This window comes from Microcaecilia unicolor, chromosome 11 (genome assembly GCF_901765095.1).
Source record: "Microcaecilia unicolor chromosome 11, aMicUni1.1, whole genome shotgun sequence".
In the NCBI taxonomy this organism is placed as follows: domain Eukaryota; kingdom Metazoa; phylum Chordata; class Amphibia; order Gymnophiona; family Siphonopidae; genus Microcaecilia; species Microcaecilia unicolor.
Window position 1 is genome coordinate 155989826 of NC_044041.1, and position 23710 is coordinate 156013535.

Sequence of the window (23710 nt, forward strand, 5' to 3'; positions counted from 1 at the left end):
TGGAGCGATACAAAGGCATTAGAACGTCCTCATTTTTGTTTTCCATTCCTTTCCTAATAATACCTAACATTCTATTTGCTTTCTTAGCCACCGAAGCACACTGAGCAGAAGGTTTCAACGTATCATCAACGATGACACCTAGATCCCTTTCTTGGTCGGTGACTCCTAACGTAGAATCTTGCACTATGTAGCTATAATTCGGGTTCCCCTTTCCCACATGCATCACTTTGCACTTGCTGACATTGAATGTCATCTGCCAGTTGGATGCCCAGTCTCCCAGTCTCGTAATTTTTCACAATCCTCTTGCGATTTAACAACTTCGAATAACTTTGTGTACTCAGCAAATTTAATTACTTCACTAGTTACCCCCATCTCTAGATCATTTATAAATATGCTAAAAAGAAGTGGTCCCAGCACAGACCCCTGGGGAACCCCACTAACTACCTTTCTCCATTGAGAATACTGACTATTTAACCCTACTCTCTGTTTTCTATCTTTTAACCAGTTTTTAATCCACAATAGGACACTACCTCCTATCCCATGACTCTCCAATTTCCTCTGGAGTCTTTCATGAGGTACTTTGTCAAACACCTTCTGAAAATCCAGATACACAATATCAACTGGCTCACCTTTATCCACATGTTTGTTCACCCCTTCAAAGAAATGTAATAGATTGGTGAGGCAAGATTTCCCTTCACTAAATCCATGTTGGCTTTGTCTCAATAATCCATGCTTTTGAATATGTTCTGTAATTTTGTTCTTTATAATAGTCTCTACCAGAGATTACATGACGCTATGCTTGAGGGAAGATGTCAGTTTAAGTCTCTCCGGGCCAGACAAGTTCTACAGCTGTTTGCTCGGTTCGGTGGCGAGATCATGGCAAAGAGACCGGCTCACAAAGAAAAAACTCGGATAAAGCGGCGGAGGACAAAATGGCAGCGCCTTCGAGCCCAGTTGGCCCTACAATTTCATCAATGTGAATTGTGGAGATTACGTCAGAGATGACAGTGGTCTTGGAGGATCTGCTGGAGAGGCGATTAGCTTCCATAGATACCAAATTGGAACGTTTGCATGCCCAAATGGAAGAACTCTCTAAAAACTGTATGGCCTTTCAGACCCGAACAGCAGCGGTGAAGGATAGGGTCACAATGGTAGAGGAAGAACAGAGCGCATTACAGAAGAGAGTAACGGATCTAGAGGCCAAAGTGGAGGGCCTAGAAAATAGGTTGCGAAGGAACAACTTGAGGTTGGTGGGACTGCCAGACTCAATACAAGACAAAAACTTACATGGCTTTCTGGAACAGTGGCTTTTCAAGGAGCTTCAGCTTACAGAAGGTAATGGTCCTTTGCGAACTGAGAGGGCTCACAGGCTGGGTCCAAGGGCACAGGCGCCACACAGACCCAGAGTGGTTATCCTTAGGATTTTGAATTTTGTTCGTAAACAAGAGATACTACAGGCACTCCGAGCGGGGAAGACATTGTAACATGACAACCAGAAAATTCTTTGCTTCCAAGATTACTCCGTAGGGGTGGTGACGGCGCAGGGCAGAGCCTTCTCCCCCATTTGGTCTAAGTTGTTCGCCCTCAACATTAAATTTGCATTGATATACCAGGCTATACCCTACATAAGTATTGCCATACTGGGAAAGACCAAAGGTCCATCAAGCACAGCATCCTGTTTTCAACAGTGGCCAATCCAGATCACAAATACCTGGCAAGATCCCAAAAAAGTACAAAACATTTTATACTGCTTATCCCAGAAATAGTGGATTTCCCCCAAGTCCATTTAATAACGGTCTATGGACTTTTCCTTTAGGAAGCCGTTCAAACCTTTTTTAAACTCCACTAAGATAACCGCCTTTACCACATTCTCTGGCAATGAATTCCAGAGTTTAATTACACGTTGAGTGAAGAAAACTTTTCTCCGATTCGTTTTAAATTTACTACATTGTAGCTTCATCACATGCCCCCTAGTCCTAGTACTTTTGGAAAGCGTAAACAGACGCTTCACATCTACCCGTTCAACTCCACTCATCATTTTATAGACCTCTATCATACCTCCCCTCAGCCGCCTTTTCTCCAAGCTGAAGAGCCCTAGCCCCTTTAGCCTTTCCTCATAGGGATGTCGTCCCATACCCTTTATCATTTTCGTCGCCCTTCTCTGCACCTTTTCTAATTCCACTATATCTTTTTTGAGATACGGCGACCAGAATTGAACACAATCAGCGCTTTGCATTTGACTTGACATTCTTCATGCCGCTTCTTATTATTTTCAGTCGGTTCCTTCTTCCATTTTATGAAGGATTTTCTTTTAACTCTAATAGCTTCCTTCACCTCACTTTTTAACCATGCCGGCTGTTTGGTCTTCCGTCCTCCTTTTTTAATACGCGGAATATATTTGGCCTGGGCTTCCAGGATGGTGTTTTTGAACAGCATCCACGCCTGATTAAAATTTTGACCCTCACAGTCGCTCCTCTAAGTTTTCTTTTCACCGTTCTTCTCATTTTATCATAGTCTCCTTTTTTAAAGTTAAACACTAACGTATTTGATTTCCTAGGTATACTTACTTCAAAGCTTATATCAAATTCGATCATATTATGATCATTGTTATCAAGCGACCCCAGCACCACTACCTCCCGCACCAGATCATGCGCTCCACTAAGGACTAGGTCTAGAATTTTTCCTTCTCTCGTCGGCTCCTGTACCAGCTGCTCCATAAAGCAGTCCTTGTTTTCATCAAGGAATTTTACCTCCCTAGCGTGCTCCGATGTTACATTTACCCAGTCAATATCGGGGTAATTGAAATCACCCATTATTATTGTGTTGCCCAGTTTGTTTGCGTCCCTAATTTCCTTTAACATTTCTGCATCCGTCTGTTCATCCTGGCCAGGCGGACGGTAGTACACTCCTATCACTATTCTTTTCTCCTTTACACATGGAATTTCAACCCACAGTGATTCCAAGATCTGTTTTGTTTCCTGCAGAATTTTCAATCTATTTGATTCAAGGCTCTCGTTAATATACAATGCTACCCCTCCACCAATTCGATCCACCCTATCACTACGATATAATTTGTACCCCATTATGACAGTGTCCCACTGGTTATCCTCCTTCCACCAGGTCTCAGAGATGCCTATTATATCTAATTTTTCATTTAGTGCAATATATTCTAACTCTCCCATCTTATTTCTTAGGCTCCTGGCATTCGCATATAGACATATCAAACTATGTCTGCTGTTCCTATTTACATCATGCTCAGTACTTGACAGTATTAATTTGCAATCTTTTGTCTGATTTTTATTTTTATTTAAGGACACCTGATCTACTACGGTCTCTTTTGCAACCTCACTATCAGGTTACCCTATCTTCCCTGTTTTGGTGATATCTTTGAAAGATACCTTATCCCGAACCATGTGCTTTTGAGCGACTGTCTGCCTTCCCCCCATTTCTAGTTTAAAAGCTGTTCTATTTCCTTTTTAAATGCCGATGCCAGCAGCCTGGTCCCACCCTGGTTAAGGTGGAGCCCATCCTTTCGGAATAGGCTCCCCCTTCCCCAGAATGTTGCCCAGTTCCTAACAAATCTCAGACTTACACATGGGGGGCTTTGTGACTCTCACTGGGAAGCTTAATTTCACGGGTAAATTCAGCACATTGACATTGAGAAGGGAGAATATAGAAGGAGGAACGCAATCGAAAAAAGGACTGTGGTCACTTTTTTTTTTTTTAGGGCGCTCGTTGACGTCCATCTGACGGTGGTCAATGGCCCCTAGCCTGTTGGACATTGGTTCATGGAGGCTGCAAGGTGAGTTTTGTATGGGTAGGGTTCGGGAATGTTCCAGCTGATGGGTGCGAGGGGGTGTGGATGGGTGTGTGGGGGGTTTTTGTTTTTTAATCTTCTGCAAGATGCGGTCAGTTTTGATTAAGCCTGTAATAGGGGTTGTTGGGGAGGCGTTTGAAGTGATTGTTCCTATGGGAGGAACACTATGTTGAGGTTCGGGGTCTGGGGGATTGGGTTTTAGGCTTCAGAAGTTGTTTGGAACTTTGGGGTTAAGGTTGAGGTGTTTGAAGGATGTGGGGAGATGGATCAGTGTAGTGCTGTCTGGTGGGGGGGGGGGGGGGAGATAGAGGCTGGGACGTCCCTCGCCATTGAATTGAACACTATAAAAGAAGCTAAGATGGAGGCTGTATTTTTCAGTATGACATGGTAAAACTGGTGACTTGGAATGTGGGGGGAGGGGATACATTCACCAATTAAAAGGTCTAAAATATTACAACATTTACATAGGCATAAAGTGGATGTTGCCCTGCTACAGGAGACACATCTCAATGCGATGGAGCATGCTAAGTTAAACACATGGTGGGTGGGAGATTGTGTGGCAGCGGCAGCCCAAGGGAAGAGAGAAGAAGTGGCTATTTTGTTTAAAAGGGTCGGAGCTGAGGAGGTACAGACCATAAGGGCAGATCCTGGAGGTCATTTTATTTTGGTTAAGGCTGTCATTAACCATCACACAGTTTACATATGTAACATCTATGCCCCGAATCAATACGATAAGAAATTCTATAAAAGTGTGACTAAAGTACTAGCTTCCAATGAGTACACTCCCTTGGTGGTGGGGAGGAGCTGGGCACCATTCTCACCTCAGAAGACCGAGTCAACGAGCTCCGGTCACGCTGCACTGTACCAGAATCTCTAGAGAAAGCCTCAGAACAGCAACGCTGTATAAGCGCACACTTTTTTTTTTTTTACACTGTGAGGAAAGTTGGAGGCAGGCAGCAAAAGAGGGACTCCAGGAGGATGGGGGTATGGGGTAAGGCAGGGACAGGGAAAAAACCAAGTATGCCTTCAAAGTGGGCACCACCAGCCACAACACCCCCGCTCTACTGGCAAAGCAGAGGAGCCTCCCCAGGCAGAAATCCAGGAGCTGCTAAAGCAACGTCCACACCTGCTGGGAGATAGAGATATACTGAAGGCAGAAGGGGGCTGGCCGTCCAGGTTACTGTGTCTTTCAGTGTTCTCTATCTCCACCTGCTGGTAGGCGGATACAACCCATCAGTTAATGGATTCATCTGCTGTTGATGACAAGGAACTATAGAGATTTCATTCAGTTTCTCCGACTCGTCAGCTTTGAATACCATTTCTGGCACCGGTATCTCTCCCAAATCCTCCTCAGTGAAGACCGAAGCAAAGAATTCATTTAATCTCTCCACTATGGCGTTGTTTTGTCTGATTGCCCCTTTCACCCCTCGGTCATCTAGCGGTCCAACTGATTCTTTTGCCGACTTCTTGCTTTTAATGTACCTAAAAAAATATTTTTTTCAAAGTCCCTCTTTGCCTTGCTTATCAGAGCTTTGCATTTGACTTGACATTTCTTATGCTGTTTCTTATTATTTTCAGTCAGTTCCTTCTTCTCATTTTATCATAGTCTCCTTTTTTAAAATTAAACGCTAACGTATTGCATTTCATTTGTATACTTACTTCAAAGCTAATATCAAAGTTATCAAGCGGCCCCAGCACCAGATCATGCACTCCACTAAGGACTAGGTCTAGAATTTTTCCTTCTCTTGTCGGCTCCTAAACCAGCTGCTCCATAAAGCAGTCCTTGATTTCGTCAAGGAATTTTACCTCCCTAGCATGCCCCAATGTTACATTTAACCTTTCAATATTGGGGTAATTGAAATCACCCATTATTATTGTGTTGCCCAGTTTGTTTGCATCCCTAATTCCCTTTAACATTTCTACATCCGTCTGTTCATCCTGGCCAGGCGGACGGTAGTACACTCCTATCACTATCCTTTTCCCCTTTACACACGGAATTTCAATCCATAGGGATTCCAAGATGTGTTTTGTTTCCGGCAGAATTTTCAATCTATTTGATTCAAGGCTCTCCTTAACATACGCTACCCCTCCACCAATTCGATCCACCCTATCACTACGATATAAGCGGTCCCTATAACCAGCCCCTCCAAATGACACAATGATTTACAATTTAGAATTAATTACTCAATACTTCCCCTGTGTACATCGGAATGCTGCAAAGCCAGCATGTTTGAAAATATAAGCGCGATCAAATAAAAATGTTACCAACAATAAAGAAAGACAATGCGGATAGAGAAACTCATAGGTTTGCTTGCTTTGTTTTGGGTGAACGGGAATGACCGACAGCTGCACGGAGAGGGAAAAGGAGACAGGTGTTTACCTCACTGATGCTGCCAGTGGCCCAGAAAATTGAAGAAGGGCAGTGGTGCAGGGAGCTGGAACAGGATGGAACAGGAGACGTCAAAAGATTGAAGCCAATTAGGTTGGTCTCCAATTGGCTTCAATCTTTTGACGTCTCCTGTTCCAGCTCCCTGCACCACTGCCCTTCTTCAATTTTCTGGGCCACTGGCAGCATCAGTGAGGTAAACACATTGTCTTTGGCGGCCCCGGAAGCTCTCTCTCTGTTGCAGCATCCCGCCTAGGCGGGACAGGAAACTATAGCAGAGGGAAAGCTTCCGGGTCGCCAATGGCAGTGTGTTTACCTTCTCAACCATACCGACGCTGCTGGCAGCCTGGAAAATTGAAGGACAGCGGTGCAAGGAGCAGTGGACAGAAGTGAGGGAGCGGGAGGGCAGCCAGTACAAAACACAGGCACTTGACTGGCCATCAGGGTTGAGTGGCCTGAGGCTGGAATGGGGGGGGGGCTGGGCCCCCCGTAGCTACACCACTGGTCGGTACCCTGAGAGAGAGAGAGAGAGAGAAAGAGACCATTAGGGTGTGTATTATTTTGAAGCAGCCATACATAACTCCCCTTTAAGAAGGCCCAAAGGCAAAGCCCCAAAAGAGACCCCAGTCACCCACAAGTCTCTAAAAACAGGAGAACATGAAAAGAGAGTCAGTAAGGAGTGGAAATCCGAGACAGGGTCGAGGTCTCCTAGGAAGGGAAGACAAAGGATTGTGTTTGTTTTAAATGTGAAAAGAAGGGGCACATCCAAAGAGACTGCAAGCAAAAGACTTGTTTAATTGGGGAGAAAAGGAGTAAAAGTGTAGGGGGAGGGTCTGGGCCCTATATAGAAGGCGCCTGTGTGCGCTAATCAGGTCATATTCTGATTAGGGCGCACAGCTTAATTAGCCTAATAAGCTAATCAGCACCAATAATTGCCATTTAACAAGTATTGATTGGCATTAATTGGCACTGACCAAAGTTTACATGCATAACATGCTAAGTGTATTCCGAAAAGTGGTGCGTGTAAATTCCAGGGAGTGTCAAGGGGGCATGCCATAGGCATTCCTAAATTCTATGCACATGATTATAGAATTTGTTGCTTCACGCGCTGGCCTTTACACCAGGTTTTTGTTGGCATAAATAGCCACATCTACCTAAATGGTGCAGATCCCAGCTCTAGGCATATTCTCTTTAGGGTTCCTTGGGCTTAGTCTTTTTTTGGAACAGATTACTTTTGTTATGGATTAACATGGTCCTGTAACTTTGAATTCTGATATATTTCCTATTATGTCAGCCATGGTTTTCACTTCCTCAGACAAATGCCACCTAGGGAATAGCTGGGTGCTCCTCTCATTTTGGGGGAGCTTCAAGGTCAAAGCGGGCTGGACAATTCCAACTTGTGCTGAAAGGTGACTCATCAATAACTAGGCTAAAAGCTGTCTAGGTAGTATAGTCTAATGGCTAGCATACCAACTTTTGAGGCCGCTGAGGGGGGTTCAAATCCCACTGCAGCAGCAGTTCAGCATACATACACTAACCACGTCAGCTAACTAGATTAATGGAGAGAGAGACTTTTCTTTGGACAGTGATTTGGTTCCCCAGAGAACAAATGGATATGGGCCCTTCCCCACCTCTTAGCAAAGTTACCCGTTCCATTCCAGGAGGGAGACTTTTTGCTCAGTTTTGGATTTCTCACAACCTCATCCTGGTACAGTATGGAATCTGCTACACCGATCACCGCAGACAGAATCATAGACTACTAATATTACACTGCTTTGGTATGTAAGTTCAAAACCAGAACTGGACAAAAAGTCTCCCTCCTGGATTGGGCAGCATGACAGCTTTGTCTCCCCCACAATTGTAAGTGTGTTTCCAAATGGGAACCTCTGTGCCACAAAAGATGAGGACATGTAGTAGAGAAAGCTAGGTCCAATACCCACCCCCTGCTGCAGCAGGGGCAGAGTCAGCAGAAAGCCACTGAAAGGAAACAGCAGTAGGAGGGGGGGGACAGGATCTGTTAAGGACTCCTCATACAAATTTGTGACGCTCCACTCTGTATCTTCCAGTTATAGAACGTTCCACCTGCTGTTCTGAGAAGATATGGCTCCTACATTTTGCACGGCTCCTAACAAACATAGGATTTCCCACTGTAAGAGGGATTGCTACACAGGAAAGGAAGTGGCAGAGTGGTCAGAATCTTTGCTTTAGCCATCTAGAATGGGGCATTCAAATTCTGTCACTTGTGCTTGTTCACCCAGCCCCCCAACCTGCCTGCAATTTACACTTGGCTCCTCATGGACACCTGGCAAATATCATCGCACCTGGGCAATATCTGGACCAATGAGTGGGTTACTACTGTACTAAAAAGAATTCTTGTGCTTAAGTAAGCCATACATTCTGCGGATCAATGAAAACAACAATAAGAATATGAAGCATTTCTAGACACACTTCACTTGACGTTGAATAATATATTTTTCTGGGATTAATGCATACCTAATAGGCATCCCTAAGCTGGAGAGGAAGTAAACCACCAAAATCATGGCTAAATGGTTTTTATTAATTTTTAGTACATAACAAAAAAAAGCAGACAGCCAACAGAACATAAGAACAACAAAAAGCATGGAAAAAGCTTGGTTTCTTCTCTCTACCATAAAAATACATATACCAAGATACAAGATACTCTATTCCCACAGTCCTATCTTTCCCCCTTCCATTCCCTCCCCCCCCCCCCCCCCATCCCCACAGTCCTATCTTTCCCCCCTTCCATTCCCTCCCCCCCCCAAGGTTAAACTGATGATGTCCAACATATAAAGTCATATGGATGGTAATCACAAGTTCAGTTCATTAAGAATAAGATTACGTAATCAGGGTAGTGGCATAGCTAGAGGGGGCCTCAGGGGCACAGGCCCCCCATTTGTCTCAGCCCTCCCCCCAACAGTGGCCAGCCAGGCATTTTTTTTGCTTCCTCGGGCTCCCTGCTCCCTGTCCCCGAGGTCAGGCAACCGAGCTCTCCTTTTGGGTCTTGGCCAGCTATCTCTCCTCTCCTCCCTGTTTCCAGCAGTGAGCCGCAGCACAGGCAGCACTGAAGGCAGCTGCTTCTGGCTGACCCGATCCCATTGCTGCTTCATCCCACCTTTTTAACTTCCTGTGAGTGGGACGAAGCAGCGAGATGGACCGAGGCAGCCAGAAGAAGCTGTCTTCAGCGCCGCTTGTCATGGTCGTTGCCAACATCCGTGCATTGTTCGTCAGTGCCCTGTTCCTCTTTCTAAACCTACTAAAATTACCTGCAGTTCCAGTCAATGACCTGTGGGGGTCACTGTAGAGTGGTGGAGGCCAAGCTGGTGATGTCATCAGCACTGAGCACTTCTTAGCTGGCTTCTGAGTGTGCTCAGTGTTCTGGCAATTTATCCTTAAGCCCAGGCCTGGCTTCTGAGTGTGCTCAGTGTTCTGGCAATTTATCCTTAAGCCCAGGCCTGCCTGGGGCTCTGCTAGTTTCTACTACTACTACTATTTCTTTGCGAGGCCGTGGCCTGAAGCTTTGCCTACACCTTTCTCCTTATGCTGTGTTCCAGTGGAAGTCTGCTTCCAAGCCTGGTAGTCCTGAGGCGTAAAAGCTCTGCCTACAGCTTTCACCTTTTGCTGTGTTCCTGTGAAGCCTGCTTTTAAGCATGGTAGGCCTCAGGAGTGAAGCCTTGCTTACAGCTTTCACCTTATGCTGTGCTCAAGTGCAAGTCTGCTTCCAGGCCTGGTCATCCTGAGGAGTAAAGCTTTGTCTTCAGCTTTTACATTGCCTGCCCTGGGAGCGCCAGCTCAGGTTTTGCTACTTCACTTCACCAGCCCTGGGAGCATCGGCTCGGGCCTTGCTACTTTATGGTACACTTTGCTGCAGCGAGTGTTGAGAGACATAACTAGGCTGCTTGTGTTTGATTTCCCTATACAGCTAGGCTGTTCTACTTTACCTTATTTTATGTTCATGTTTGCCTTGCTCCAGCTAGGTTAGACTGTGTAGTTAGGCTGCTTGTTTTCTTTCTTTGCCGTTTGGCTACCTGTTAGCCTTGTGCTTTGCTACTATTAAAACTGCCTCAGTTCATCTCCACTTGTGGTCCAGTCCAGTGCTTTGGAGTACTCTTAGTTCTGAGGGGACTCAGTCTACCCAGAGGTGGTTGGAAGATTCTCAAACGGCCACCTCAGGGCCAAGAGCTCACAAACGTCACACTGCTCACGCACCACGGTTCACTGCCCAAGGAGATTTGACTGAGAGAGGTGTTGAATAATGAGGGCAGAGCTACCTTCATGCAGAGCCACATTCATACTTATGGAAACTTCGGAAACACTGACATTTTAAAAATCTCTTACTTCACTCACAGAACATCTACCAATCTTCACCAATTACAGATTACAGGACCAAAAATTAGAAAAGGAAATACTAAGAAATCACATTCTCTATAAGCAGTTACAACACAGGAGAAATAAAAATAAAAATGCATTATCTACTGTAGGAAGCAGAATGCAAGATCACTTTCTACCCCAAAATAAAGTTATCGGGATATCCATGAAATGTTAAAAACTTGTGGGACACAGTGGGCCCCATATTCAGACTGCAGGAGGCAGCCTGCAAAAGTGCTGCAATAGGCACTGACCCTGGATATTCAATGCCAGGCTGTTTCTAGTAGCACCCAAAGCAGTGCAAAACAAGTAAAGTCATAAACAACACAGTTTATACCAAATTGTTTATCCACCCTTAGGTTTTGCCTTTGGGTTTAACAAGCAATACCATCTGCATGTAAGGTCTAGATAAATGAATTTAAACAATCTATGTTGAAGGTTTATGCCCTAAATATGTAATACTTGGCAGCAATAATGAAACAGTGATGGAGTGTTCACATAGCAGACAGCCAACACATTTAATTTCCACTGAAAATAATTAACTTTATATGACCATAAATGTCATTCAGCTCCAGCTTTTCTACTGCTGCTTTCCCTTAGTCATCATTATTCCAGGGACTCATCTATACACAAACACAGAGCTGGAAGACGCAGATTAACCATCCCCTCCTCACAAAAGCTCCCCCACTCCAAAAAACAAAATAAAACAAAAAGACATACCTTTTACAACAAAACAAGACTTGAAGAAGAAACAAATATATACCACAGAACTGGAAAATGTTTTTTTTTTTAGTATAGCTTAAACTCAGAAAGATATCCTTAACAAATATGCTTAATAACCTCTTAGATGACTTGTCACACATAAATTTGATCTCCTCCCTGACCTAAGAAGATATATGCAAACTAGATGTTCCTAAGTTGATTCCATTACAAAACCAACATAAAAATTTGAGAGATAAGGAAACAAAGCATAAATTTCACAAGAGAATTTGTCCTGTGAGACAAGGGTGATAAGTGGCACAAAGTCTATGTGGGAGATGCTGCCATCCAAGAGACCTCTAAACCCCCTGGGAGCTGGAAGTACATTCAGCTAATCTAAGCAAGAAATCTTACACTCCCTACTGGTTTCAGCAGAGATAATGTATTTCCCCTAATTATCTAGAAGGCATGTCTAGTATGTATTTTTGCCTTTGGGAAAGAAGCTTACAGAAGTGCTCCATCGAATGTGCATGTCATCTTTTAACACTGCACAAGGCCCCTCTCCACCCCAACAGATGTCAGCTCAGTCTGGTGGCAAAGATGTCATTTGGGTTGTTAACACTAGAATTGTAGGAGCCTCAGCAGCTAAAAAACATTTCCAGAATTACAGCTACAAGCAAACTTCAGCAGGACTTTTCAACAACCCCCCCCCCCCCCACCCCCACAAGGACTAGGTAGAAAATCACATTTATTTTAACATTAGCTCTGGCAGTTCCATCAGTAAAACACGAGGCTATTGAGTGCTAGACAGAGGCCTTTCTCACACGCAACAGCAATTTTTTGGAATTCTATGCCAATGAGCCCTCTTCACTTGGCTTTTTAATCAAGCTTTTAGAAAGTGCTGCACAGGTTCATAATGACTTTTCATCACATTTAATACGTTTTAGAAACTGCCAATGGTTCTTAACATGTGCAGGTTTTCTGTTATTTATGATTTAACCTATTTCTTTTTTTTTCGGACACAATTCTTTTAATGGTTTAACTTTAGAAACAGTCTTCCAAAAGTGACCTGACACAAGCCGTGTTTCGGCTCACAGCATCTGCGTCAGGGGTCTTGCTTTCTCTAATTTTTTTTTTTTTTAATCTTTTTATTCTTTTTAATCATAATACAAAAAAAAAACGCTCTTCAATTTAGCATGTTAAACACTACAGATATATAACATAATCAGCTAAGTCATTCAACTGCAACAGTTACTTTTTGCTCCCCTGTTCTTCCCTTTTCCCACCTCCCCCCCCCAATCATCGGTACAGTGTATAGCATCTTTAAATCCCTCTCCATTGTTCATACATATGCCATATTTTTTGGAATTGTTGTAATTGCCGTTTTCGGATTTTGACATTTGATAGAGATGATGTAATCTACCCTTTATTATCTGCATTTTGGGGACCTTTTTCTGTCTCCACGCTTGAGCTAAAGCCAGTTTAGCTGCTCCCAGGAGATGGATAGCCAGCTTATGACAGTGTATAGGGCTCTTCCCAGGGCGTGTGTTCAGTAGGCAGTATTGGGCATGTATCTTATGTTTTAACCTATTTCTATTATTTTGTAAATGTGTATATATTCACAGTTTGAAACATACTTACAATGTTACACTATAATTTGATATTTCTAGTAATGTAATCAAAGTGTCATGCCAGTTGGTATTACTGTACTATGCTGTGCATGACAAAGTATTATTATTATAGTTAGCTAAGTTCATCTTGGACATACTAGTTATGTCATGATGAAGCTTTGTATATACAAAAAAATCTGACACACTGATATACTTGCACACACACAACACACACCAGGTGACACTGTAAGCTGTTTCTTCATAATATGAGTTTTGGATCAGGCCAAGGAACAGGACTAGCAAGAGCTGGCAACCCTCCATGCCATAACAAAGAATGTGGCAGGAAGGAGAGAGAGTCCACATTTAGGTAAGGAGCTAAAAGGACAGGAAGGACCATAATGAAGAGGCAAAAAAAGAGAAGATTTAGAGGGCAACAAAGAAAGGGGAAAAGACAGACTAGGGGATAATCACACAGAACTGGGAGATTCTCACTTCTTTCTTCTGGGATTGACAAACAGAGAATGGAACTGCCTTTTAGGACCTGCCAGGTACTTCGAAATGATTTGGATTAGCCACTGTCAGAGGCGAAATGCTAGGTTCTTTGATCTAATTGAACAAAGCATTTTTTATGTTAAGAGGACTGTGAGGAGATAGAGGAGGTAAGAAATGATGACATGGAGGACTTGATGGGTAAGAGGCATAACAGTATACATGTAGAGAAGTTAAGACTATCCAACATATTGAAGCAGTTTCACAGCTTTGTATCTTTGATCCATAAGGATCCTCACCACAGGGCCGCCGAGAGGGGAAGGCAGGGGGGACACAATTCCCGGGCCTCCAAGGGGGGCCCGGCGCCGCAGTCCCCTCCACCCGCCCCCCTTCGTCCACCACCGGGCCCCCCTGAATTCAAATCATAGCGCCTCACCTCAACCTCGCTCCGTGTGAAAGAAGCGCAGCAGAGGCAGTCTGCAGCTCGCCTCCTTTCGGGCCTTCCCTCCCTGTGTCCCGCCCTCGTCTGACGTAACTTGTGCGAGGGCGGGACATAGGGAGGGCAGGCCCGAAGGGAGGCGAGCTGCAGACTGCCGCTGCTGTGCTTCTTTCACAAGGAGCGAGGTCGAGGTGAGGCGCTATGATTTGAATTCAGGGGGGCCCGGCCCGGTGGTGGACGGAGGGGGGCAGCGATGACGGCGACCTCGCTCCAGGCCGGGCCCAGTCTCTTGGCGGCCCTGCTTCACCAGCGAAGCTCTGCAGAAAGACTGAGGGGTGCACGTGGCCATTCCTACCTGTAGAAGTGATCCTTGAGCAGCTGTCCGGGGATGCTAAATCATTCTCTTCAACAGCTGTGACCCCTCCTTTCTCTTCAGTGCCAGGCCTCACCTGCAGTCCAGCAAAGTGGCTCACCTTGCCACCCTCATGCTTGTGGCTCTCATGTCCGGACATTCTATCCTCTGGCAGTTCTGTAGAATCCATGTAAGAAATATCTGTGTCCCAGCCAAGTAAGGGGCCCAAGGATGCTAAGGCCCTGCCAGTCTGAAGCTGGTGCTCTGTCTCCGGCGACTGACTCAGGCTAGGAATATTTTCCAGGCTGTCGGCAAGTCCTGATAAAAATGTTTCACAGGTATCTGATCGGGCCAGGGCCAGCATCTGCTGGGGTTTGCTCTTCCTGAGCCGACTGCTCCCATCCAGTTCCCTACTGGATGAGTCCCGTTTCGGCCTGATCCCACTCTCCAGGGAAGACCCTGGGGAGGCTCCATCACTACCAGAAAAAGTGATATAAGAGAAAGTCAGCTCCCTAGGGGTACCCCAGTCCTGTGATGTTTCTTCCTCGTCTTCTGAGAACTCCCGGGCAGTCTGCAGCTCAGGAAAATCTGACTCATCAATTGCAGCTGAAGATGGGACAAAAAGGCAGCAAGTAACCAAACTGCAATCAAAAGCCTAGGAACAGCTCTACAGAAGGTGCAGGGTGTGTGGGGGAATTGATCTTTTTACATTTCCCCAAGTCACAGATGCTTTAAACGGGAAGCATTTCAGCATGGAGAAGGGAGCTTTAGAAAAAACAGAACTGGTCTTGTTTGCCACTCCTGACTCAGGGCTCTGTTTACTAAGGTGCATTAGTGTTTTTAGCACGCCTACACTTAGTGCGTGCGCTAACCATGCAGGCACCTATAGGGATAATGTAGGCACGTACATGGTTTACACGCGTTAAAAACATTAATGCACCTATAATGCTGCTTAGTAAACAGGGCCCTCAGAGTTCACTAACAACTGTGACATCTCCAAAAAGCTGTACCTGATTAAGGTCATTACAGGACATAGGACCCACATCCCTCTCCCCAACTCTACTTTTATCAAACTCCTGTGTGTAACTTTAGCGCAGTGCTTCTCAAACATCTGCTGGTTTTGAAGATTATCACAATGAATATGCATAAGACAATTTTACATATTGCATAAACCCATTATATGCATATTTATCTCATGCATAATCATTGTGGTGACCCTGAACACTTGACTGGCTAGGTGTGCCTCCAGAACAGGGTTGAGAAGCATTGATCTAGGGCAATGGATTGATTTCCCTCTGCTCTAATCCCCAGAAATCTAGCTTTGCCCCAACATGTTTCCCTTTGCCTGGCCTAGAGATGTAGAGGGAAAGAAAATGAGAGCAGACCCTGTGAGATATTTGTACTCCTTCATCTGACTAGGGTACTGTCACTGAATCACACCATAACCAACAGGGACCAATCAGATCCAGAATTTGCAAGACTGTATTGGACTTGGCTGCTACCATTTAAACACTTCCTAAATGTCAACTTAAAAGGAAACTTTTGATGCAGTGAACATGTATTCTTTGAAACAAGTTCTAATTCTTTTTTCTTTTAAGATCCTCACTTAGGATTCATTTCTGAGAAACTCTGCCCAGCTATCCTGGGAGCAGTGTCACCAGCTGCCTCACATGAAAGAATATGACTGGTTCACATCCAATCCCAGTTGACCAAACCATAGCACATTCAAATAACCAGTGACATTTCCAGCTAGTCTAATATCTTTGTGTATGTGGAGGACCAACTACCCTCCCACACCAATCCCGGTTGCTCCCAAAAATCTATCAGACACCCTTAGGAGGCTTGAAGAGGGAACTCACCATCTGTGGCAGAGGGTGTGGAGTCAGGCGTTGAGGAAGCTGTGGATGGAGCTTCTTCTGCAAAAGAAATGGAAAAGCAAGGAATCTGTGTATGGCCACCATACTGTAAAGAGTATCACAAAAGCACTCATCTATTATTAAATACTGTCCTCAGGCTCAATTTATGAACATAAATCAATTCTATGCATGAGCTACCAATCCTTTCCAGTGACACAGATCTCATAGTTGTGTATTATTAAAGCTCTATATGCATGTTTTGGTGTTTTAACTGTCATCTGAAAGCTGATACACATACAAGAGGGTGAGACCAGAGGTCCAGCTAAGCCCAGTGTCCCACTACCCAACAATGGCATGCAGATGGGGTTCAGACGATCTGTATAAAAAAAACAGGATGAATTTAGGGTGATCACACCTTTTCAGCTCCAGCAGGTATGGTTTAGGGATGCCTAAACCTCAAAATCCAGTGATTGCTTTAGAAATGGATAAAGTGAAGCTCATGAAAAGATTTGCAAAGAAGGGGGTAACAAACAAGGAAGGCTCCCAGGAACAATCTGGAAGCTTTGTGGGTATAAGTATAACATGGAAAGGAAAGAAGAGGAGGATTTGACAAACCTTTCTGTGGTTACAATCAAAGCAGTTTACATATTATATACAGGTCTTTATTCTGTACCCAAGGCAATGGAGGGTTACAGTGGTGGAAATAAGTATTTGATCCCTTGCTGATTTTGTAAGTTTGCCCACTGACAAAGACATGAGCAGCCCATAATTGAAGGGTAGGTTATTGGTAACAGTGAGAGATAGCACATCACAAATTAAATCCGGAAAATCACATTGTGGAAAGTATATGAATTTATTTGCATTCTGCAGAGGGAAATAAGTATTTGATCCCCCACCAACCAGTAAGAGATCTGGCCCCTACAGACCAGGTAGATGCTCCAAATCAACTCGTTACCTGCATGACAGACAGCTGTCGGCAATGGTCACCTGTATGAAAGACACCTGTCCACAGACTCAGTGAATCAGTCAGACTCTAACCTCTACAAAATGGCCAAGAGCAAGGAGCTGTCTAAGGATGTCAGGGACAAGATCATACACCTGCACAAGGCTGGAATGGGCTACAAAACCATCAGTAAGACGCTGGGCGAGAAGGAGACAACTGTTGGTGCCATAGTAAGAAAATGGAAGAAGTACAAAATGACTGTCAATCGACAAAGATCTGGGGCTCCACGCAAAATCTCACCTCGTGGGGTATCCTTGATCATGAGGAAGGTTAGAAATCAGCCTACAACTACAAGGGGGGAACTTGTCAATGATCTCAAGGCAGCTGGGACCACTGTCACCACGAAAACCATTGGTAACACATTACGACATAACGGATTGCAATCCTGCAGTGCCCGCAAGGTCCCCCTGCTCCGGAAGGCACATGTGACGGCCCGTCTGAAGTTTGCCAGTGAACACCTGGATGATGCCGAGAGTGATTGGGAGAAGGTGCTGTGGTCAGATGAGACAAAAATTGAGCTCTTTGGCATGAACTCAACTCGCCGTGTTTGGAGGAAGAAAAATGCTGCCTATGACCCAAAGAACACCGTCCCCACTGTCAAGCATGGAGGTGGAAATGTTATGTTTTGGGGGTGTTTCTCTGCTAAGGGCACAGGACTACTTCACCGCATCAATGGGAGAATGGATGGGGCCATGTACCGTACAATTCTGAGTGACAACCTCCTTCCCTCCGCCAGGGCCTTAAAAATGGGTCGTGGCTGGGTCTTCCAGCACGACAATGACCCAAAACATACAGCCAAGGCAACAAAGGAGTGGCTCAGGAAGAAGCACATTAGGGTCATGGAGTGGCCTAGCCAGTCACCAGACCTTAATCCCATTGAAAACTTATGGAGGGAGCTGAAGCTGCGAGTTGCCAAGCGACAGCCCAGAACTCTTAATGATTTAGAGATGATCTGCAAAGAGGAGTGGACCAAAATTCCTCCTGACATGTGTGCAAACATCATCAACTACAGAAGACGTCTGACCGCTGTGCTTGCCAACAAGGGTTTTGCCACCAAGTATTAGGTCTTGTTTGCCAGAGGGATTAAATACTTATTTCCCTCTGCAGAATGCAAATAAATTCATATACTTTCCACAATGTGATTTTCCGGATTTAATTTGTGATGTGCTATCTCTCACTGTTACTAATAACCTACCCTTCAATTATGGGCTGCTCATGTCTTTGTCAGTGGGCAACTTACAAAATCAGCAAGGGATCAAATACTTATTTCCACCACTGTATGTGACTTACCCAGAGTCACAGAGAGCTGCAGTAGAAATCAAACCCAGTTCCCCTGGTTCTCAGGCCACTGCACTAACCATTAGCTAACTCCTCCATTCCATGCCACTTTAGGTCCTGCCAGTCTATGACTGTATATCACTATACCTCGTCCATCCTCTCCCTGCCACCCACTACAATGAGAAGGGACCGGCATCTGTATTTACCAGCAGAGATTAGCAGAATCCAAGCTCGGACCATGGTTAAATGGGAGACTGGTACAGAGCCATCAAGGCGTTGGCTGGCCAGGAGCTGCCTCTTGACAAAGGTTCAAAGCAAAAGTTGGGCTAATCTGAAAACATCTGTAATTCAGAAAAGGCTGGAGCAGGATTGGGAATGCTATAAACTATCTAATGAAGAGCAAGTTAATCCTTTCCAGCTTTACTGAGCACAGCCCAGGGAGGGGTGTAGATTACCCAGTAGTTTCCTTCAGGCTTCTAGCTCAGTGACAAATGGTCTCCTTTAGGCTGTGGCACTATGAGCATTCAATTGTAAAGATTTGGATTTTGCTCATACCTTTTTCAGTTGTAGCTCAATATTAGTTATATTCAGGTACAATATGTATTTTCTTGTCCACAGAGGGCTCACAATCTAACTTTGTACCTGAGGTAATGGAGGGTTAAGTGGCTCATCCAAGATCATGAGCAGCAGAAGGATTTGAATCCTAGATTTCCCCAATTTGCAGCCCACTGTTGTAACCATTAGACTGTTCCTTCACTCTTACTTTTGCATCCCTGTTCAAACTCTGCCCAGTCACCATGGTCACTGACCTGAGCCAGAAATCAAAAATCAATGCTCCCTTCAAATTTCTGGTAAAAAGATGCCAGATTTCTAGTGTGGGTGCATGCTGGTGTCAGCTCATCTTCAGTGAAGTAGGCCAAGTTACAAAGATGGAAAATAAACATAAAGACTAATAACAAAACTTTCAAAAATGAAGATAAGAACCCTGAGGGCAATTGCCTTGTGCGGAGCCCATAGTTAACAGGTGAGCACCCACACGAAGTCAGGCTCTGCAGTCATAATGAGCCTGGGTGGGCCTGCCTTGCAGCGATGGGATCAGATGAGGAATGAGGGGGGCTAGGAGGGAGGATAGCAAAATGTGTTAGAGTGCTCCTTTGATGCCTCCTCACCTGGTTAGGCGAAGGCAATTTGAATGCAGTGGCAGGAACGCTCCTCTAATCAGAGCCTTCCCTCCACGGTCAGGTGGTTTCAGGGGCAGGGGAGGTCCTTCAGAGGGGCACCTCTGGGATCAGGCCTTCTTCCTGCTCCTCGGAGGTAGTGGGTTTCCCACCCTGACTTGTCAATGTTATTGACTGCGCTACTTCTGTTGTGTTTCTTTGTCGCAGCTTGGGGAGAAAGTTACCCAAGCGAGCCTTCAAAGAGGTCCTTTGAACAAGGCCCTAACCTTCCCAGGTAAAGAAAGTTGGGCCTAAGTTTTAAACTCAGAGGTTTGCCTGTCTGTTATTTATGCTTAAACTGAATTATTGATTTTACATGTTATTGTTTTAAACTGAGGGGTGAGGGTCTATCTCCCGTTAGCCCATAAAATGCTGTTCTACATATTTAAGTCACATAGGGACTCTTTTACTAAAGCTTAGAATGCACAAATAGAATTAGCACATGCTAAATGCTAAGAAGTCCAGTTTTATCCTATGGACTTCTTAGCATTTCTAATTCCATTTCTGCGCGCTAAACTTAGTAAAAGTGCCCTTAGAAAGTTACCCAGAAATGTTTTAAAGTTAGTTGAGATAAAAAGTATGATCTTAAATTTTTTGATTGTTTTCATTTATTAACTTTTATATTTTTGTTTTCATTTATAAACTTTTATTTTTCTGCATTCAGTCAGACTAACACATCACAATGCTCAAATTTGTCTCTATGGTCAAATGAAAAGTGGACCCAAAGAAGACCATGCCCCAGATTCAAAGAATACTCAAGTACCACTTTAAAATATGCAAGTTAGTCATCAGGCGTTGGGAACACAGGGCCCTGTATTGGGCCAGAGGGAGACAGTCACTTGGCTATCCAAAGCTGGGAACCAAAGGGGTCCCTTTTACTAAGCTGCATTAGGTGCTAGCACGTGCCTAACACAACATCAACAACAAAAAATCCTAACATAGGATGTGCTAAAACGTTCTGCATTCGTTTAGGCATGTGCACGAGCTAACCACACAGTAATTATTTGGGGGGAATTTGGTTTTTGAGGGAGCATGTCGGGGTGGAGAGTGGGCATTGTTGTGCTATCTGGTTAGCGCATGATTAACATGGGAGCCCTTACTGCCACCTAAATAGGTGACTGCAAGTGCTCACTCAGTAATTTTTTTGTAAACGTCTGTGTGTTAATGGTAACATTAGGGCACAATCAATCAAAATAATAGAAAAAAGTCTTTTTTATGGCTGCAGTAAAAATGGCCTCAATGCATGGGAAAGACCCCATGTAAGGCACACTAAGGCCAATTCTTACAGCAGCTTAGTGAAAGAACACCAAAGTGCAAAGGAAGCTGTTGAATAGCCTAATGGTTAAGATCCCACTTCTGCTCCATGTAATCTTGGGTAAATCACTTACCCCTCCATTGCCTCAGGTATAAACAGATTTTAAGCCCTCCAGAGAAAATACCTATCTTGCCTAGAGCTACAACTGGGGGAAAAAAAAAAAGCTAAATCCAAAATCCCTTCCCCTTCATACGGCATCATTGATAGGCACCTCCATCACTGAATATTTTTATGTAATGTTTTGGAGGACAGTATGAGAATCATTCATGCTTTTGTTTAAGGTGCAGTCTAAATGGGAAGCAACAGCAACCCTGAGGTATGTCACATGCCATGCTATCACCAGACATTCTTTTGCAACATTGGAAACATGGTGACACAGGAATGGTGCACTCTAATTGGCTTTAAGGGGTGGCCTTGGAACAAAAACCAAGAAAACAAAACCTGATGCCTTTTACCTGGCAGAAAATACTTAAAGGTACTTGTTTATAATGAGCACAAACATTTAGGTGCGAAGTAGGTGTCTAGAGTAGACATGTAAATGACCAGAATACTGGCATATGCATATGAGTACACGCCAAAATTTCAGCTATATCTTATTCAATAAAGTTGCACCAGTATGCAATGGTGCATAGTTTGAAGATTGGTGTACAAACAGCATACCATAATTTACATGTGTTTTTTCTATGTGATAGTATGACTAGTGTAAATGGTCATACCTAAATTAAATGCACATTTGAGCTGCTAGGCCAGTATTCTATAACACAATGTAGGGCCTACTAACCACTAGGAGTAGTCTAGTGGTTAGTGCAGTAGTTCTTTGATCCTAGGGAACTGGGTTCGATTCCCACAGCAGCTCCTTGTGACTGTGGGCAAGTCACTTAACCCTCCATTGCCCCAGATGCAAAAATAAGTACCTGTATATATGTAAACCTCTTTGAATGTAGTTGCAAAATACCACATAAAGGCAGTATAACAAGTCCCATTTCCCTTCCCTTTATAGAAACAGCTACAAATAAGTAGTGACTTCATGTTGCCCTCTTTATAGAATTACCCTTTAGGGATGTTATTCAGGTTAATCAAAGCAGCTCCAGAATTACCGTGGACAGGCTGAATGGGACTTGGGTTTCCCTCTCGCTCTGGCATTCCAGATTCTCTAACAACAGCATTAGCTTTCGAAGGTTGCCCTTCTTCGTCAACCTTCGAAAGCTAATCAAGAAATGTATTAAGTTATGTCCAATAAAAAAGGTATCATCTTATTTTCTTTTCCATGTTTTATTTTGTTTGATTTCTATTGATAACCTTAAGAGTGGACTAACACGGCTACCACACTCCTCTAACAACAGCAGAAACTACAAGCCCCAGAATAAAGAGGAGGAGGAGAGAGCTCAACTTGTCCCTCATCAGAGAGCTTGCTATAGCAAGTTTAAGGATGACGCTTGTATCTGTGCATCAGTACCTATGCATAAATAAACACAACCACGCTAACAGACACAGAATCCCTCCCTCCCCGCGCCAGACCGCACATATATCCCAACACTAGCAGTGAGGCTGGGGACATGCACGTACAGACACAGAGAGCCGGCCGGGCAGGCAAGGACTTGGAGGCGGTTGCGCGTGCAAGCACTGGGAAGCATCGCTGAGGTGCACGAGACGCTGCGCGCGGTCGGCAAGACAAAGGTTGCACATACTGCAGTGGGCAAAGCCCAGCACTTGGCCCATGGCCGCTGCGGTGTTCGGTGGTGGGGCGGCCCATCTATCCGCACCTCCTCGGGGCCCCTCTGGCAGCACCTGTCGGGAAAGGAGAAGGAGAGAGCAGGGAGGCGTCAGCGAAAAGCGGCAGCTCACATTCCCTCCTCCCGGACCACTAGGGGCTCAAGCTGGGGGCTGGGGCCTGGCTTCCTCCCCGCCCCGCCCCCAGCGTGGGGGAGGGATGCAGACTTCGCCGGACACACCAAGGAGGTTTAATAAACAGGAGTGGAAGTGAGCCTATCTAGTCCATTGTAGTCGAGGAAGCCAATTAGAACAATCTAAGTTTCCCCTTCCCAGCGCGGCCGTCATCCCCATTCACTAAAACAAAGCAAGCAAACCTATGATTAATTGAGCCTGCAAAAGGTGGGATAATGTGGGGTACAAAAATGCAATAAATAAATAAATAATACATTTCGAAAGCTAATCAAGAAATGTATTAAGTTATGTCCAATAAAAAAGATATCATGTTATTTTCTTTTCCATGTTTTATTTTGTTTGATTTCTATTGATAACCATATGTAGATATAAATATCACGAAATAACAATTGAATAGCACTAAAACAGCTTTAAAATTTATTATAGCTGGTAGAAACAGCAATTTTAAACTCTATTTTGTGCTCATTTTTCTACACTAAAAACTAAATAAGTACACTATCCTGTTTCCTGATGGTTCATCTTACATGTGCTGCTTTGTAAAAGGGGCCCCTAAATTTACAACAGCCAAATCGGACTGCTTAACTAGCAGGTTCTATATTTGGCTGCTAGAAACTTAACCGACCAGTACTGAATATTGACATAGCCGGTTATGTTTCAGCCAGCCAAAAAAAGATAAACATAAAGGAATCCTGTTCAGAAGGAATGGATCCTCAGGAGCATAGTCGAGATTGGGTGGCAGCAGTGTTGCCAGGTGGAAAAATTTTTTCCCACCCAATCCAGCGTAAAAACAGCCCAAAACCCGCCCAAACTCAAACCCCGCCCCTGACACCCCACCCCCGCGTCATCACCCCGCCCCCGCCGTCACCGGCCCCGCCTCCCCCATCATCGGCCCCGCCTCCCACATCATCAGCCCCGCCCAAAACGTCACTAACCCCGCCCAAAATGTCACTAACCCCGC

At 44.6% G+C, this 23710-nt stretch overlaps 1 protein-coding gene across 1 annotated transcript in view; it reads right to left on the minus strand.

The window, feature by feature from the left end:
• The window catches only part of LOC115480991 (reticulon-2-like), a 44412-nt gene extending 21664 nt beyond the window's left edge, over nt 1-22748 (minus strand). The window contains exons 1-3 of the mRNA XM_030219975.1: nt 22536-22748; nt 16038-16094; nt 14182-14784 (exon numbers count right to left, since the gene is read on the minus strand). Coding sequence (XP_030075835.1) covers nt 14182-14784; nt 16038-16094; nt 22536-22566 — 691 coding nt within the window. The 5' untranslated portion in view covers nt 22567-22748. The remainder of the gene's footprint in view (nt 1-14181; nt 14785-16037; nt 16095-22535) is intronic.
• Between the last annotated feature and the right edge of the window lie 962 nt (nt 22749-23710).